We start from the raw sequence: 15,143 nt of genomic DNA, 5'->3' as shown, positions 1-15,143 counted from the left end.
ACCACCACCTTCTGTCTTCTACCTTTGAGACAGTTCTGTATCCAAATGGCTAGTTCTCCCTGTATTCAATGAGATCTAACCTTGCTCATCTGTCTCCCATTAACTTTGTTTTAACTCTCCACAGCTGCTGTTTGACATGCTGAGTTTCTCGAGCACTTTCTGTAGGTTTAAATCTTATTGGCTTCACTCATTACTTTTTCTTTTGAAATTTAACTTACTTGAAACCAGAACAGTTCCCCTCATAAACTAATAACATTCAAATTTGTTCTTCCCTTCCCCCTCAGTATGGAGTATTGTGAAAACTACAAGAACCAATAGGGAACTTCAGCCAGCTAATCATCTTTATGCAGGAGGCAAGATACTGAGAGTTTGCAGCCTAGGTACCTGAGGCATAATAGCCAAGCAGCATTCTGCCCCCACATAGTTGCTCCCTTTGTGCATTAACAAAAGACTTCACCAACCTCCCCCCCCCCCCCCCCCCCATTTATGAAATAACTCCACAGTGAGGTTGGGGGCGGGGGGTATCCTGTTATCAAATCACCCTTTATTTACATATGAAGAGAGCTTAACACTAATCCAGTTCCCTCAGAGCTGGCTTTCAGATTAAGTAAGATGTCTGACACACCTGTTTATATCTGTCAGCCAGGGGTCCCAGATTGGACCAGATTTACAGTCCCAAACAGGGAACTCATATTCTATGAGGTCCACCTAGGTGACTCTGTCACAATCACTGCATGTACAGCAGCAGAAATATCAGCAAACTTAAACTGCCCTAGTTTCTCTGCAGACATGAGGTCAGGAAGCTGGAGCATCCAATCATATTCTCACTGTTCAATATTTTAAACACTCACTGTAATTATATGATCAAATTTCCCAACAGAAGCAGGTGGAGCATCTTAAATTTTGTAAATTGGGAATGGAATGTCAATAGAATCTCAATTTACATCTAACATAGCCACCAGCAGAGTACCAATCTAGACAGGTCAAGGCAGATGGGCACCCGTTGATAGAACACAGAATCAATCCAGGTGGAAAACTTTGCTTGTTGGGATTAGGGAGGGACAGGAAGGTTCCTGATCTGCACAATTTGATATTCTCCCATCCCCATTCCCTCCAGAAAGCTTGATGCAGACGGAGAGAATGCAAGCTCCTAAACAGCTTGCTGGCTTGCTGTTCTGTTTTGTGTAAGCAGTCTAACCAAGGACAGGAGAATGAGGCCTAGATATTAAATTTTGGCTGCTGAAAGAACAGATGGTATGTCTCTCTCTATCTCTCTCTCTCTCTCTCTCTTTCTTTCCTTCTCTCAAATAAAATATCTAAAGCCTCAACAAAGCCAGTTTATTTTCACCCACAAATTGCTGTAAATCATTGCTTTTAGCCAGCAAATCAGATATTCTATCATTCATGAACTAGTCATTTTCTCTCTTCTGTGAATAAGTGAGATAACCTGAAGGAAAAGATCAGAGAAGTGAAGGACTTGGGAAGCAAAAGGAATGCTCCATTGAATCCTGAGGACTGGTGCTGTTGAAATATTTCTCCAGTCTTTTACTTCGATCCACCCATAACACAGATTTTGTTTTTATTTTGCCTGTATGCGTGTGTAGAGGTGTTTTAGAAGGGTATAAGAGTTTCAAATAGTAGAGTTAAATGTTGACAGTTCATTGTAGTTTATCTGTGATTAGAATATTTATTTGTAATAAGTAGAAGTTCTTGTCAAGTACAGAAATTTGGTCCATATTTTCTGATATTCTGAGTCTATACAGATATACTGGGGACTAGATGCTTTCATAAAATTTTTAACTTTTGATTTGACTCCGGGAATAGTTGGGCTTGATTTCCAGATACTGGATTAGTGGTGCTGGAAGAGCACAGCAGTTCAGGCAGCATCCAACGAGCAGCGAAATCGACGTTTCGGGCAAAAGCCCTTCATCAGGAATGAAGGCAGTGAGCCTGAAGCATGGAGAGATAAGCTAGAGGAGGGTGGGGTGGGGAGAGAGTAGCATAGAGTACAATGGGTGAGTGGGGGAGGAGATGAAGGTGATAGGTCAAGGAGGAGAGGGTGGAGTGGATTGGTGGAAAAGAAGATAGGCAGGTCGGACAAGTCAAGGAGACAGTAACTGAGCTGGAAGTTTGATACTAGGATGAGGTGGGGGAAGGGGAAATGAGGAAGCTGTTGAAGTCCACATTGATGCCCTGGGGTTGAAGTGTTCCGAGGCGGAAGATGAGGCGTTCTTCTTCCAGGTGTCTGGTGGTGAGGGAGCGGCGGTGAAGGAGGCCCAGGACCTCCATGTCCTCGGCAGAGTGGGAGGGGGAGTCGAAATGTTGGGCCACGGGGCGGTTTGGTTGATTGGTGCGGGTGTCTCTGAGATGTTCCCCAAAGCGCTCTGCTAGGAGGCGCCCAGTCTCCCCAATGTAGAGGAGACCACATCGGGAGCAATGGATACAATAAACGATATTGGTGGATGTGCAGGTGAAACTTTGATGGATGTGGAAGGCTCCTTTAGGGCCTTGGATAGAGGTGAGGGAGGAGGTGTGGGCACAGGTTTTACAGTTCCTGCGGTGGCAGAGGAAAGTGCCAGAATGGGAGGGTGGGTCATAGGGGGGTGTGGACCTGACCAGGTAGTCACGGAGGGAACGGTCTTTGCGGAAAGGGGTGGGGAGGGAAATATATCCCTGGTGGTGGGGTCTTTTTGGAGGTGGCGGAAATGTCGGTGGATGATTTGGTTGATGCGAAGGTTTGTAGGGTGGAAGGTGAGCACCAGAGTACTATCCCAATGAGATTTGACAGTCCACTGGGGCAAGGGAATGAATTTTTTAAATCACTGATATAGCAATCAGTGCTCACTACCCATTGGGTGAACAGGCTGGTGAGGGAAACAGCAAAGTCAGCCAACAAAGGGAGCAGAGAATGAGGCAGCAAGTAAGAAAGCAAGCAAAGCAGAAAATGGAAGAGCGAGGGGAGAGGCAGCAACAATAAGCATACCACTTCAGGTTCCAGTGCGGTGCAGTTGTACAATGATGGTGTCAATGACTGACGTCCTGTTCAAATGCAAAGTAATAGTATTTGTTCCCCAAAAGCTCTTCTCTAATTGACAACACATTGTTTGGTGTTGATTGCACTGAAGATAAGATCAGACTACATTAAGTGTTAACTTTGCTGAGTTTCAATTTGAATTTATGTTCTATTTCAGGAAATAACACAAAGACTAGTGCCTTGGCTCATGAAGAAATCATGAGCCTAGACAATGGACGGTTTCCAGCACTGGAACTCAACAACAGGCGACTTTCAGTGAAGAATTCCTTCTGTAGAAAGAATGGCATCTACAACAGGTAGCCATCATTGCTCACAAATTAAAAAAAATTAATTCTCACAACCTAATAGTTGAGTAAAGTAAGATAGAGGGACTGGTTTAAAACAAGGTTTGCCATCCTTTGCCAACTCCAACATAAACATAAAATGAGTCTGGTGGGAACTGAAGGGGACAGATGTTACTATATATTATTTTAAAATTGCATGTAATGATCAAATTACTTTCATTAATATCCTGATTGTGTGGACCCAAACTTAATAGCAGTTGCATTTGTTTCTTTACAATTTCTCCCTTTCTGTGTTGAGAGGTTTTCAGATTCTTACATATTATCATGTTTTCTTTGGATTAGTTGTAGTGCTTATAGCTCCCTTCTGTAGCTCTCTATTTGTATTATATTCTGTATCCTGTTTTTATATTCTCTCATTTGGAGCCAGTGCCATGCTTACCAGTTATCATGTGACCATTTTATATGAACTTCTGTTTATATTATTTTTCGGAATGGTTTCTATTTATGACTGATTTACTAGGTTTACTATGTTGAATTGTGTATTTATTATTGCTACAATCCCTAGTTCTTATATTTATTTGAAGTAATTATCTGTCATATTTTAATATGTTTCTGCCGCACATGTAAGTTCTGATGATATCTGCCTATTAGATGAAGTTCCTCAACTCCATCAAGCCTAGTTGCATATGTTAGCTGTTATAAAAAAAAGCCTGACTTCAGTTGTCGCTGGTTTGGACCTTACACTGCTTTGTTTGAGGCAATACTGCATACACCATGAATCATGCACCACTTCATTCAAAGGCCTGTGCAGACACTTCATTCAATGCCTGTGCAACTCAAAAATTTACACTTAAGCTCTAGGATGGCAACTACCCTTGATCATTTTGGAAACTTGGGAACAGAGGAACCTAGTTACATTTTATATTTTATTATAGATTCTTGAATACAGTACCAAAGAATAAAGTCTGGACAGAATAGCAAAACTCCAAATTGTTGCACTTGAAAACTATCATATAAAAATGGGAGTGTTACATCAAAAATGGACAGGTGGCAACCCAAAATAAGTAGTAATCTTATAATAAAGTTCTGCATATCCATTCTTTATTATATTGATTCGATCTACAAGACTATCATTGCAAACCAGAGTCACAATCAACATGAGAAATCATCAAGAAGGTGAAATAAATTCTAATTGCTGGTTGTGCAAAATATTTCTTTGCAGAAATCCCACAATTCAAAAAGAAATGAAAGTTTGTTGTTTTTCAAATGTGAATTTGCGCTGATGCATTATCTGTTACCAAAGACCACATAGCTCCTGCCCCACTTTCCATTCCATCTGTCCTTTGAATTGTTTTCATGACATTCACTTTGAACTTGGCCTTCTACTTTGTAGTACTAAAATTGAATATATATTCATACAATGCTGTGTTATGTTGTTGAAGTTTTTATTTCTTTTAAATGCACATATACCAAAGCCTTACTATGATTAGTATTGTACCACAGTGGCTAAAAAGGCCTGTGGCTAAATTTCCATTCTAGTTCACTGATCTCCGGTTAAGTTGCATTTAGATCCTACAATTGGCTCATCAGTGGCCCTGGATTAATAAGAGAAATCAGATTTTCAAAATCTAGACTACCATCCAGTAATACCTGCTGGAAAAACATATATATCTTAATCTTGTGTGAACCAGAATTGGAGTTGGTTTTTATAATTTTCTTTATTTAGTAAGAGCAGAAGATCTAGGAGCCGTTCAATCGTTCAAACCCACTCTATCATTCACAGAGGTCATAGTTGATTGTTTTCTTAATTTTGCTGATACACACAGTTAAGCTTCATATAAGAATATTGAAAATTGGGAATGTGCTGGAGAACTAGAATGGAGCCATAGCTCAACAAGAATTCAAACCTTCAGGGGAGGAGGGAGGAAGCTGATAGTAAATGACTAATTGGAGCTACCTTTCAAACTCATGACATTGCACTAATTCTTAAATGTGTCCAATGAAAATGATTTGATCGGCACCTGACACAAGAGCAGAGATTACCATCTTTCTTTCTGTTATGGTAAGGCCAGTCTGCTGTGGAATAGAATGTTTCAATTCGCAGGTAATTCCATTGGTATTTTTAAATTCATCTCTGTTGCAAAAATCTGACACAAGTTCACTACAATTAAATGAAAGCCTGTACACTGTGAAAAACTTCTTGGTCAATAAAAAGTCCAAAAACAAAATTAGGAGACTGTGCTTCCTTTTCTTCGTAAAATGATTCGCAAATGTTCCAAGCACTTCTAGTACCTGGATTTAAATTAACTTCAGGGACATATGCCGAAAAGTGTCAGCTTCATTTAAGTAATGTAAATGAAATTGGTGAGTTGTCAATTTTTTTTCCAAATGTTAATTAAATTAAATCTCACCACAGCAACGTGTATATATTGTATTTAACAATGAACAAATGTCTCAAAACACTTTACAGCATAGCAAGATGATACTGGGAAATCTGAGCTAATAAAGTGAGTTTTAAAGAGTGTGTCAAATGAGGAGAGGAAGGCAAAGAGTTTGAAAGGCTTAGGAAAGAAATTCCAAAATCTCTGGCCCAGATGATGAAAGGAATGACTGCCAATGATGGGATTAAAGGAGGAGATGCTGTCCAAAAAGTCAAAGCTAGAGCAATGGAGAATTGTTTGGTGGACAAGAGTTGATTGTAAATGTTCAAGAGTTCACACAGCTATAGAGTGATAAAACTATGAAAGACTTTTGGCGTAGGTGAGAAATTGAAATTAATAGTGAAACCAGAAACAAAAAAGAAACCAAGGACATGGTATGAGGAGTGAGTAGGACTAAGTCTGTGTATTATATACGTGGAAAGTTTTGAATATTCTAAATTTTACAGAGGCTTTTGGCTATCCAAGGGAACACTGGAATAACTGCACATGGAAGTGACAGAAGTAACCAATGGGATAAGATAGTAGCAGAATTGGGGGTGTAATGGAGGTGAAAGTTAGCATTAAGCATGTTTGCCTTCGTTGCTCAGACCATTGAGTATAGGAGTTGGAACATCATGTTGAGGTTGTACAGGATGTTGATGAGGCCACTTTTGGAGCATTGTGTGCAGTTCTGGTCACCCTCCTGTAGGAATGGTATTATTAAATTGGAGCATGTTCAGAAAAGATTTACCAAAATGTTGCCGGGTGTGGATGGTATGAGTTATAAGGAAAGGCTTTGACTTCTTTCACAGGAGCATAGGAGGTCAAGGGATGACCTTAGGGTTTTATAAAGCATAAGGAGTATAGATAAGGTGATTGGCAGGTGTCTTTTCTCTATGATGGGGGATTTCAACACTAGGGGGCACATTTTTAAGGTGCGAGATTTCAAAGGGACCTGAGGGGCAACCTTTTTACACAGAGTGTGGTTCATATGTGGAATGAACTGCCAGAGAAACTGGTAGATGCACTACACTCTCTTACAACATTTAAAAGATATTTGGGCAGGTATATGGATAGGAAAGGGAGTGGGACAAGTGCAAGCAAGTGGGACTAGTTTAGTTTGGGAAACATGGTTGGTATGAACAAGTTGGACCTAAGGGTCTGCTTCCGTGCTGTATGACTCTGCGACTGCATGACTCTAGGCCATTTAATCCCTTGACCTTGTTGTGCGATCAAATGAGATCATAGCTATTCTGTGACTTTACACCACGTTCCTCTTTTAGCCCCATATCTCTTCATTGCTTTTCTTTTGGTCTAGCATCAGCTGCCATTTGCATGAAAGAGTTCAAATTTTTACCATATTTCATGTGTGGATGCATTTCCTAATTTCATGAAAGAAAGGTGTAGCTCTCATTTTTAGACTTTTCTGCATAACCTTAGACTTCCCAATTAACTACCTACATCATCTGTTCCCATGAATGTCTTGAAAGCTTCCATGAAATCATGCATTAACCATCTAAATTACAGGAAGTACAACTGTGGTTTACATAATCTCCCCTCACAGATCAAACATTAGAATTCATGGATCATATTGGTAAATCTACCCTGCACTTCCTCCAAACACAACATGCCTTTGCTAAAATATGGTGATCATTCCTAATCAGGATTCCAAATGTGACCAAGGTAAAGGTGTGAACAGTTGCAGCATACCCCGACCCTTTGTTTTCTAATCTAATGGAATATAAAAGCCTGGATTTCATTAGTTATTTTGATTGTTTACTGTAGAATTCCAGCTCATGGAATTTTAATGATTCAGACACATGATTCCAAACCCCATTGAACATCTACTGTTTCTAGCTTTTCACTGTTGAGAACTTACACTGTTCTATCCTTTGTGGGGCCGAAGTATATGTCTTTAAGGTTACACATTGGATTTCTTTGGTCGTAGTTTTGTTATTTAATTAACTTATCAATTACACTTTTTAATCTTATGCTTCTACCTTCATTACCTACCACCTCTATTGTAACCTTGGTACAAATTTGGAGATACGTTTCTCTATTTCATCATCCAAGCTACTAATATTATGGCAAATATTTGAGGCCTCTTTGTTGGATTCCATACTGATTACTGTATCTACCTATTACCTTGATCCCCATCTGCTAACTCTCAGTCTGTTTCCAAACCAATAATTTTCCTTCAGTTTTATGAGTTTTGACTTAAACTATGTCTTTTATTAAGAATATTATCAAACGGCTTCTGAAGTCCAAATAAATAACATCCATACACAATTTCCAATCTACAGCTTTAGTTGCATCTTCAAATATTTTCAGGTTCAACAAGCATGACTTCGCGTTTACAAATTCATGCTGGTTCTTCCTGGTCAAAATTTCCTAAGTATTCATTTACTCCTTCCTTAATTAGAAATAACAGTGATTTCCTAACAATAGCTGTAGATTAACTGGTACGTAATTTCCTAATTTCTCCCACCATCTTTCTTAAATGACAGAGTAACGTGCATTGTTTTCCATTCTAAAAGAACAAGATAACTTTGAAAGATTATAGTTAGAACATTTCCATCTGGTCCTAGGGATTCATCAATCAATAGTGCCATGATTTTCTTCAATACAATTAGTTGGCTTATGTGAATTTTGCTGAGGCCCTATTCCTGACCCTAATATATTTCATTGCAATGTTTGACTTGCTGACCTCTTCATCAACTATAAAAAACTATTGCCAGTGATAACTCAGCATGTTGGCCATTTCCTTATTAAAACTTATTTCAGTTTTCATTATTTGGAGGTGTTGGTGTTGGACTGGGATGTACAAAGTTAAAAATCACACAACACCAAGTGATCGTCCAACAGGTTTATTTGGAAACACAATTTTCAGAGAGCTGGTCCTTCACCTGACAACCACCTGATGAAGGAGCAGTGCTCCGAAAGCTAGTGCGTTCAAATAAACCTGTTAGACTATAACCGGGTGTTGTATGATTTTAAATCAGTTTCCAAGAGGCCTTATTGTTTCTGAGCACCTTCTTTTGCCTAAAATAATGTTATGTTGGTTTTGATCTCAATTCTTTCAGCCCTTACAGTCTGCTTTGCCAATCTTTGCTATTTTTATCTCTCCCTTTCACCAATTGTTTTGCATTTTTATATTTTTTTTCTTTAAAGTTTCCTGTTGTCTTTTATCTTTTAGAAATCCATGTTAGCTTATTGTGGGTAAGTAGAGCTCTTGCTCCTCCCCTTAAGGGTGTAATTTTGTAATATAATCAATCCATGGTTGAATACTTCACTTTTGCTTTACCCAGTTTCCTTTAGAAGTCAGTTGCATGTGTATCTAGAACCTTAAAATGAAACTTTCTGCTTTTGCTGGTGGTGAATTTATAGGCATGAAGGATATTTAATTAGCTGGGGTGAAGGCATGTTTTAACCATACTGCTTTCTCACCTCCACCAGAGTTAACTTCTGGATGGGAAAGCCCCTGGTCAACCTTCTCCTCCAACTCTGCCAATTGAGATGCTTAAGTGGCTAATTAATGACCACTTAAGGGTCTTACCCTGCTCCTACTCAGATGAACCCTACTGCAAGGGGTTCTGTCACCATGCAGCCTGAATGCAGATAGAACTGTGAGTGTCTTGTCACCTTGGCAGAAGTTCAGGATAGTGGAATCCCTCAATCAAAGTTAATCAGCACTTGATCAAGGGACTGGACAATATAAGGAGGGAAAGAGGGCTAATTAGAGAAACGTCCCTGCCCTTGCTTACAACAACTTTGCCTCTGTCTTCCCATGTCTCTATTTTAGGGGATAGCCCACCAGGCCCCCACCACATCTAGATTGGAGTGCAGTTCAGTTAGCAGCGCAGTTCTCTCACTAGCTTCCCAGCCAACAGGCAAGTGGCATCATTTACAAATAAGTGGTCACCAATTTAAAACCGAGAAGTAGCAAAATTTTTCTCTGGATTTTCTTTGGAGCACTCATCTTGAAGCAGAATTCTCTATATGATTAAGGAAGAAATGAGCACATTCTTGTCAAGCAAATGAGTGTATTTGTCAGGGACAGATGAGAGTGTAGATTCGAGGTTCGAATTGGATCTGCCATAATCCCACTGAATGATGGAACAGGCTGAAGGAACCAATAAGCTACTCTTGCTCCTTATTTGTGTGCTCATATTTAAGACTAAGAGGACATCTGACAGAGGCATTCAAAATCATGAGGAACATCGACTAGGGATGAGACTGCACTAGAGAGGATGCAGAGGAGATTTACCAGGATGTTGCCTGAACTAGAGAGTTTTAGTTATGAAGAAAGATTGGATAGATTGAGGTTGTTTTCCTTGGAACAGAGGAGACTGGTGGGGGTGGGACATGATTGAGATGCATAACATTATGAGGGATATAGGTAAATTGGAAAGAATTTTACACCATGGCAGAGTAATTACTAGGGACAGAGTAGAGTTTGGAGGACAGTCAAAGTGGTACTGTTGTGCAAGAAGGGAGCAAGGGATAAATCAATGGATAAACCACAGGCCAGTCAGTCTAATCTCAAAAGTGGGGAACCTATTGCAAACAATTCTGATGGACAAAATTAATCTGTACTTGGAGAGACAGGGATTAATCAAAATTAATCAGCATGGTTTTATTAAAGGGAGGTTCTGTCTGACCAAATAGATTGAATGTTTTGAAGAGTTGAATAGGCATGTAGATGAGTGCAACGCATTTGACACAGTCTGCTTAGACTTCAAAAAGGCTTTTGATAAAGTCCCACGTGGAAAACTGATAGTGAAGGACAGAGGCAATGGAATTTGAGGAAACTTGGCTGAATCACAGGAAGCAGAGGATGATCGCCAAAGGATGTTTTTGTGACTGGAAGCCTGAATCCAGCAGGGTTCTTCAGAGATATATATAAACAAATTACATTTGAATATAGGAGGGTTCATTTGTAAGTTCGTGGATGCAATGAAAATTGATGGGGTGGTGAATAGTGAGGAAAGTAACTAACCTTAGACTGCAGAAGGAATATAGACAGGCTGATCAGATGGGGTGATCAGTGGCAAATGGAATTCAACTCAGATCAGTGTGAGGTGATGCACTTAGACAGGACAAATAAAGTTAGGGAATACTTGATGAAGGGTAGCACCCTGGGAAGCACTGAGGAGCACCAGTCCCTTAAAGTGGCAGGGCAAGTAGATAAAATGCTTAAGAAGGCATATGTAATACTTGCCTTTATTACCTGAGGCATAGAATTTAAGAGCAGGGAGGTGATGCTGGAACTGTAAAAAACATTGGCTAGGCCTCAAGTAAAGTATTCCAATTCTGGAATCTACATGATAGAAGGGATGAGACTGCACTGTAGAGAATGCAAAGGAGATTGGCCAGGATGTTGCTTGGACCAGAGAGTTTTAGTTTTGCAGGGAGATTGGATAGATTGAGGTTGTTTTCCTTGAGCAGAGTAGATGAGGTGGGGGTGAGGGAGGTTTGAGATATATAACTTTATGAGGAGCATAGGTAGATAGGAGGAAGGATCAGTTACTAAGGGCATTAATTTACAGGAAGTGGCAGGAGATTTGAAGAGGATGTGAGGAAATCTTTTCACCTAGAGAGTAGTGAGAATCTGGAATTCAATGTCTGTCAGGGTAGTTCAGGCCGAAATCCTCATAACATTTAAGTAGCATACTTTTGTGAGACCAAGACATACAAGGCTTTGGATTGCATGCTTGAAAATGGATTAGGAACAAAAACATAAATAGTTGGAAAAACTCAGCAGGTCTGGCAACACTGTGGAGAGAAAGCAGAGTTATTGTTTTGGGTTCTGTGACTCTTCTTCAGAACCATTTCTCTTTTAGTTTCTGATTTCCAGCATTTACAGTTTTTTTTTAATAATAAGGACATGTTTTTAACCAAAGCAGACTTGATGGGCAGAAGGGACTTTTTCTATGTTGTAGACCTCCTTTGGTTCGTCAACAACACAGTTAGAATACTTCACCCTTTCCCAATAGATTTGAAATGTTTATAAGATGTTACACCATGTTCCTCTGATGAGACAGAGTGAACTTTTGGAACTGTGTCACACAATTCTGGGAGATCATTAACCCTTTCTTTTTGCTGACTTAATTGATCTCAACAAAAATGTCAGTAGGAGTTTGACCTTGATTTGTTTGGGCTAGGCATGAAAATTCAGACAATGTTCCTTCTCTTGATGACAATAAAATGACTCCTGATACCAAACACCATATAACTACAAGGTAAAGAACAGTTATGATACTTCCTGTACCAATGTTTTCTGTAGATTGGCCAGTATCCATGGAACCACAGCTTTGTAAGCTCAGTGCTTTTGTTGGGAGCAGGGAGAAAATATTTATTAAAAACAGCTTGCGGAGTTAAGAATTATTCTACAGTATGACATGTAACGCCTTAATAGCACAGACATTTGCTCATTTTTGAGCCTAACTTTGGAATTAATTAGCTCTTCTAATATTTTTCAGAACAGTTTGAACACAAAACATTATTTGGCTATCTGGGAAAAAACATCATAATGGTGTCAAGTTAAACTTTGCCAATGTGATAGAAATTGTTTTTGTGCTGCCATGGAAAGCTCTAACCTTCAAATATGAAACAACACAGTACCAAGGAATAAAACTAGAAAATAATGGAAACACCCAGCAGCTCATGCACATGTTGTAGAGAGAAAAAAAAATGAGCTAACATTTCTGTTCTGAGGTTACATCATTGACCTGAAATGTTAGCTCAGTTTCTCTCCCCAAAGATGCTAGCTAACTTGCTGTGTGTTTCTATCATTATCAATTTTATTTCCAACATCCCACCTTTTCCAGTTGCTATGGAGCAACAGGAAGACTGACTGAATATGGACTGAAAGAAATCCAATCAAAAAGTGTACAATACAACTTTATTTCCAAAATGTTCCGGTTTAAGAAATATATTTTGCTGTAATTCAGGAATATTTATGTAAAAGCTTTCGTGAAGATGTGAGATGACTAAATATTGAAATTTCCGAGTCAAGTAAAAAACAAACCTTCTGAGAATTTGTTCTGTTTCTCTCTATTAATATTGTTGGTGAGAAACCTCGTTTGCAGCTGGTGTACTTGGTGACTGCTTTGGTGCCCTCAGAGGTGGCATGTTTGGCCAGCTCCATGGACAGCAGCAGGGAGACTCTGATCTTGTTGTGCTTCTTCTCCTCTTCTTGGTTGCCGCTTTCTTGGTACCTCTTTTGCGTGCCATGTTTTACGCATATCTTGACAATTTTTTACCTCTCTTTCTCTAAAAAGATCAGTAGCTGTGCTAGTTAACAGCTGCATGGTGATTTGGCACCATCTATTTATTCTCATGAAATGGCAATCGTATAGTATTTATAGCATTCATCTCAATGGATCAATGCTGATGTTTCTACTTCACATAAACCTTCCCAAACTCTATCTAATCCCATCAATATATCCATCTATTCCTTTACTCCTTGCAAGTGCTTCTCATTGAATCCATTTAGTCTCATCACCTCAGTTACTTCATGCGATATAGATATGCATTTAGCCACTCCCTGGTAAAGACAATTTTCCTGAATTTGCTGTTGATTTTATTACTATCTCATATACACGACTATCAGTTTTGGACTCCATGCACAAGGAAATGTCTTCTCTACTTCTACCTGAGAAAACCTTTAGATTATCTTGAAGATCTCTATCAAGTCAACCCTCTTTTCACAAGCAGAGGTCAATCCTATTTGATATTTCCTGACAGCTGTAACCTGTTTCTTCTGGTATTAACCAAGCAAATCTTTTCCACCACTGCCATAGTTAAATATTCCTTTTTAGGGGGCCTTTGGTGCAGCAGTGGTAGACTCCCTATGCCTAGCCTGGGTTCAAGTCCCACCTGCTCCAGAGGTGTGTAATAACACCTTTAAGCAGGTTGATTATGAAAATAGGTTAATAATTTTTTTAAAAAATAACTTAAGTAAAACATTATTGTACATGTTAAACTCCAGTTATGTTCAAATAGATGCGATTTTCATGAATTAGGTATCCAAAACATGACTTGTTGGTTTTGTACTTTTTAAAGAGAAGGTCTAAACTTTATAGAGATTGGAGAAGTAGAGTATCGTTTGGTTCAGGGATACTTATGGGAGCGGTGCGTGCTTCATTTTGTGCTTGAAGCCAATAGCACTACGTGTACATTGAGATAGTAGTCTGGAGTATATCTGGACTATGGATGCCTCCACACATTGTGTCTCTGAGCCTACTTACTCCTTATCTCCAAATAAGACTCTTCAACTCCTTATGTACTGTAACAGGCCTTTATTTTCACAAGTACATAGGTTATAAAGTACAACTCAGCAGTGTTGTGTCAAAGACATCTTTACATTTTCATTTAAGACTCGTGTTTTCTTTTTCACTGATGAGTTATGTGATCAGATAAATTATTATGAATTACATGATCGTCATTATACAATTTGGGAGGGATCAGTTACCCTTTAGAGCCTGTTGGAAATAGACATGAATACTGGATAAACTCATTGGAACTATCAAGCTGTCAAGGCATTTAAAACTCATAGCATTTAACTTATATTAAGAATTCTGCAATTTATATTAAAAAATAATTAGTGCTTTCTCTTCAGTGCTATCTTTTGGTATCAGTCTTAGAATTATTCAGGATTTGAACTCTATTACTGACTTCATAACCTATTATTATACAAGCCTGATTGACAACTGCAAGTTGTTATGAGGTCTTTGGTGTGAGGCAATGAATACAAATACTTATCTTTTAAGGGATTACATTGTCGAGGAAATTTAAATGCAGTGTTTTATCAATAAGAGTATTTGTTTTAAAGTGATAATCAGTAACCACTTAGAACTTTATTTCATCTTTGAGGCACCTTGTGACAGGCTTGGAACTGTTTCCAAGTGTGGCAGACCTATCCTCAGGGACACTCAGGTTTGTTGAATTGGGCATTCTCCTGAATCTGACCTCCCGATGCAAGAGCAAAAATCTAGGCTTTAATTTTGGGAAGCTACTTGATTATCACAAAAATTGATTGTAGCCTTGTGCACTGAACATATACTCACAGCAGTGAGTCACTGAATAATAATCAGACAAATTTTCTTTTTCCTATTTTACCTGCAACACCAACTTAGTTGAAACCTGCTAACAGAACAGACTAAGAGTTAAATTGAGGACGCACTAAGTGTGTTTTCACCAAAATGTAAATTAGATATATCAGAATTATATGATCACCAATTAAATCTTCTTCGGTAAATTTCCTATGTTATTCTGAAGCCTATTAAATATCCAATTTTATAAAGTAAGCATGACCAGAAAATGTTGTCAAGTGAGGCAAAAGTGAGGACTGCAGATGCTGGAGATTAGAATCAAGAGTGTGATGCTAGAAAAGCACAGTAG

The 15,143-nt window shown here is 38.9% G+C and overlaps 1 protein-coding gene across 8 annotated transcripts in view; it reads left to right on the top strand.

The window, feature by feature from the left end:
• Window positions 1-15,143, top strand: part of sdk2b (sidekick cell adhesion molecule 2b) — a 951,812-nt gene that overhangs the window by 846,900 nt on the left and 89,769 nt on the right. For all 8 annotated transcript variants that reach the window (XM_072558555.1, XM_072558553.1, XM_072558550.1 and 5 more), the window contains one exon: window positions 3,192-3,330. In XM_072558555.1, the coding sequence (XP_072414656.1) occupies window positions 3,192-3,330 (139 nt within the window). The remainder of the gene's footprint in view (window positions 1-3,191; window positions 3,331-15,143) is intronic.

Source organism: Chiloscyllium punctatum, chromosome 39 (genome assembly GCF_047496795.1).
Source record: "Chiloscyllium punctatum isolate Juve2018m chromosome 39, sChiPun1.3, whole genome shotgun sequence".
In the NCBI taxonomy this organism is placed as follows: Eukaryota; Metazoa; Chordata; class Chondrichthyes; order Orectolobiformes; family Hemiscylliidae; genus Chiloscyllium; species Chiloscyllium punctatum.
This window is presented reverse-complemented; position numbering and strand designations above follow the sequence as displayed.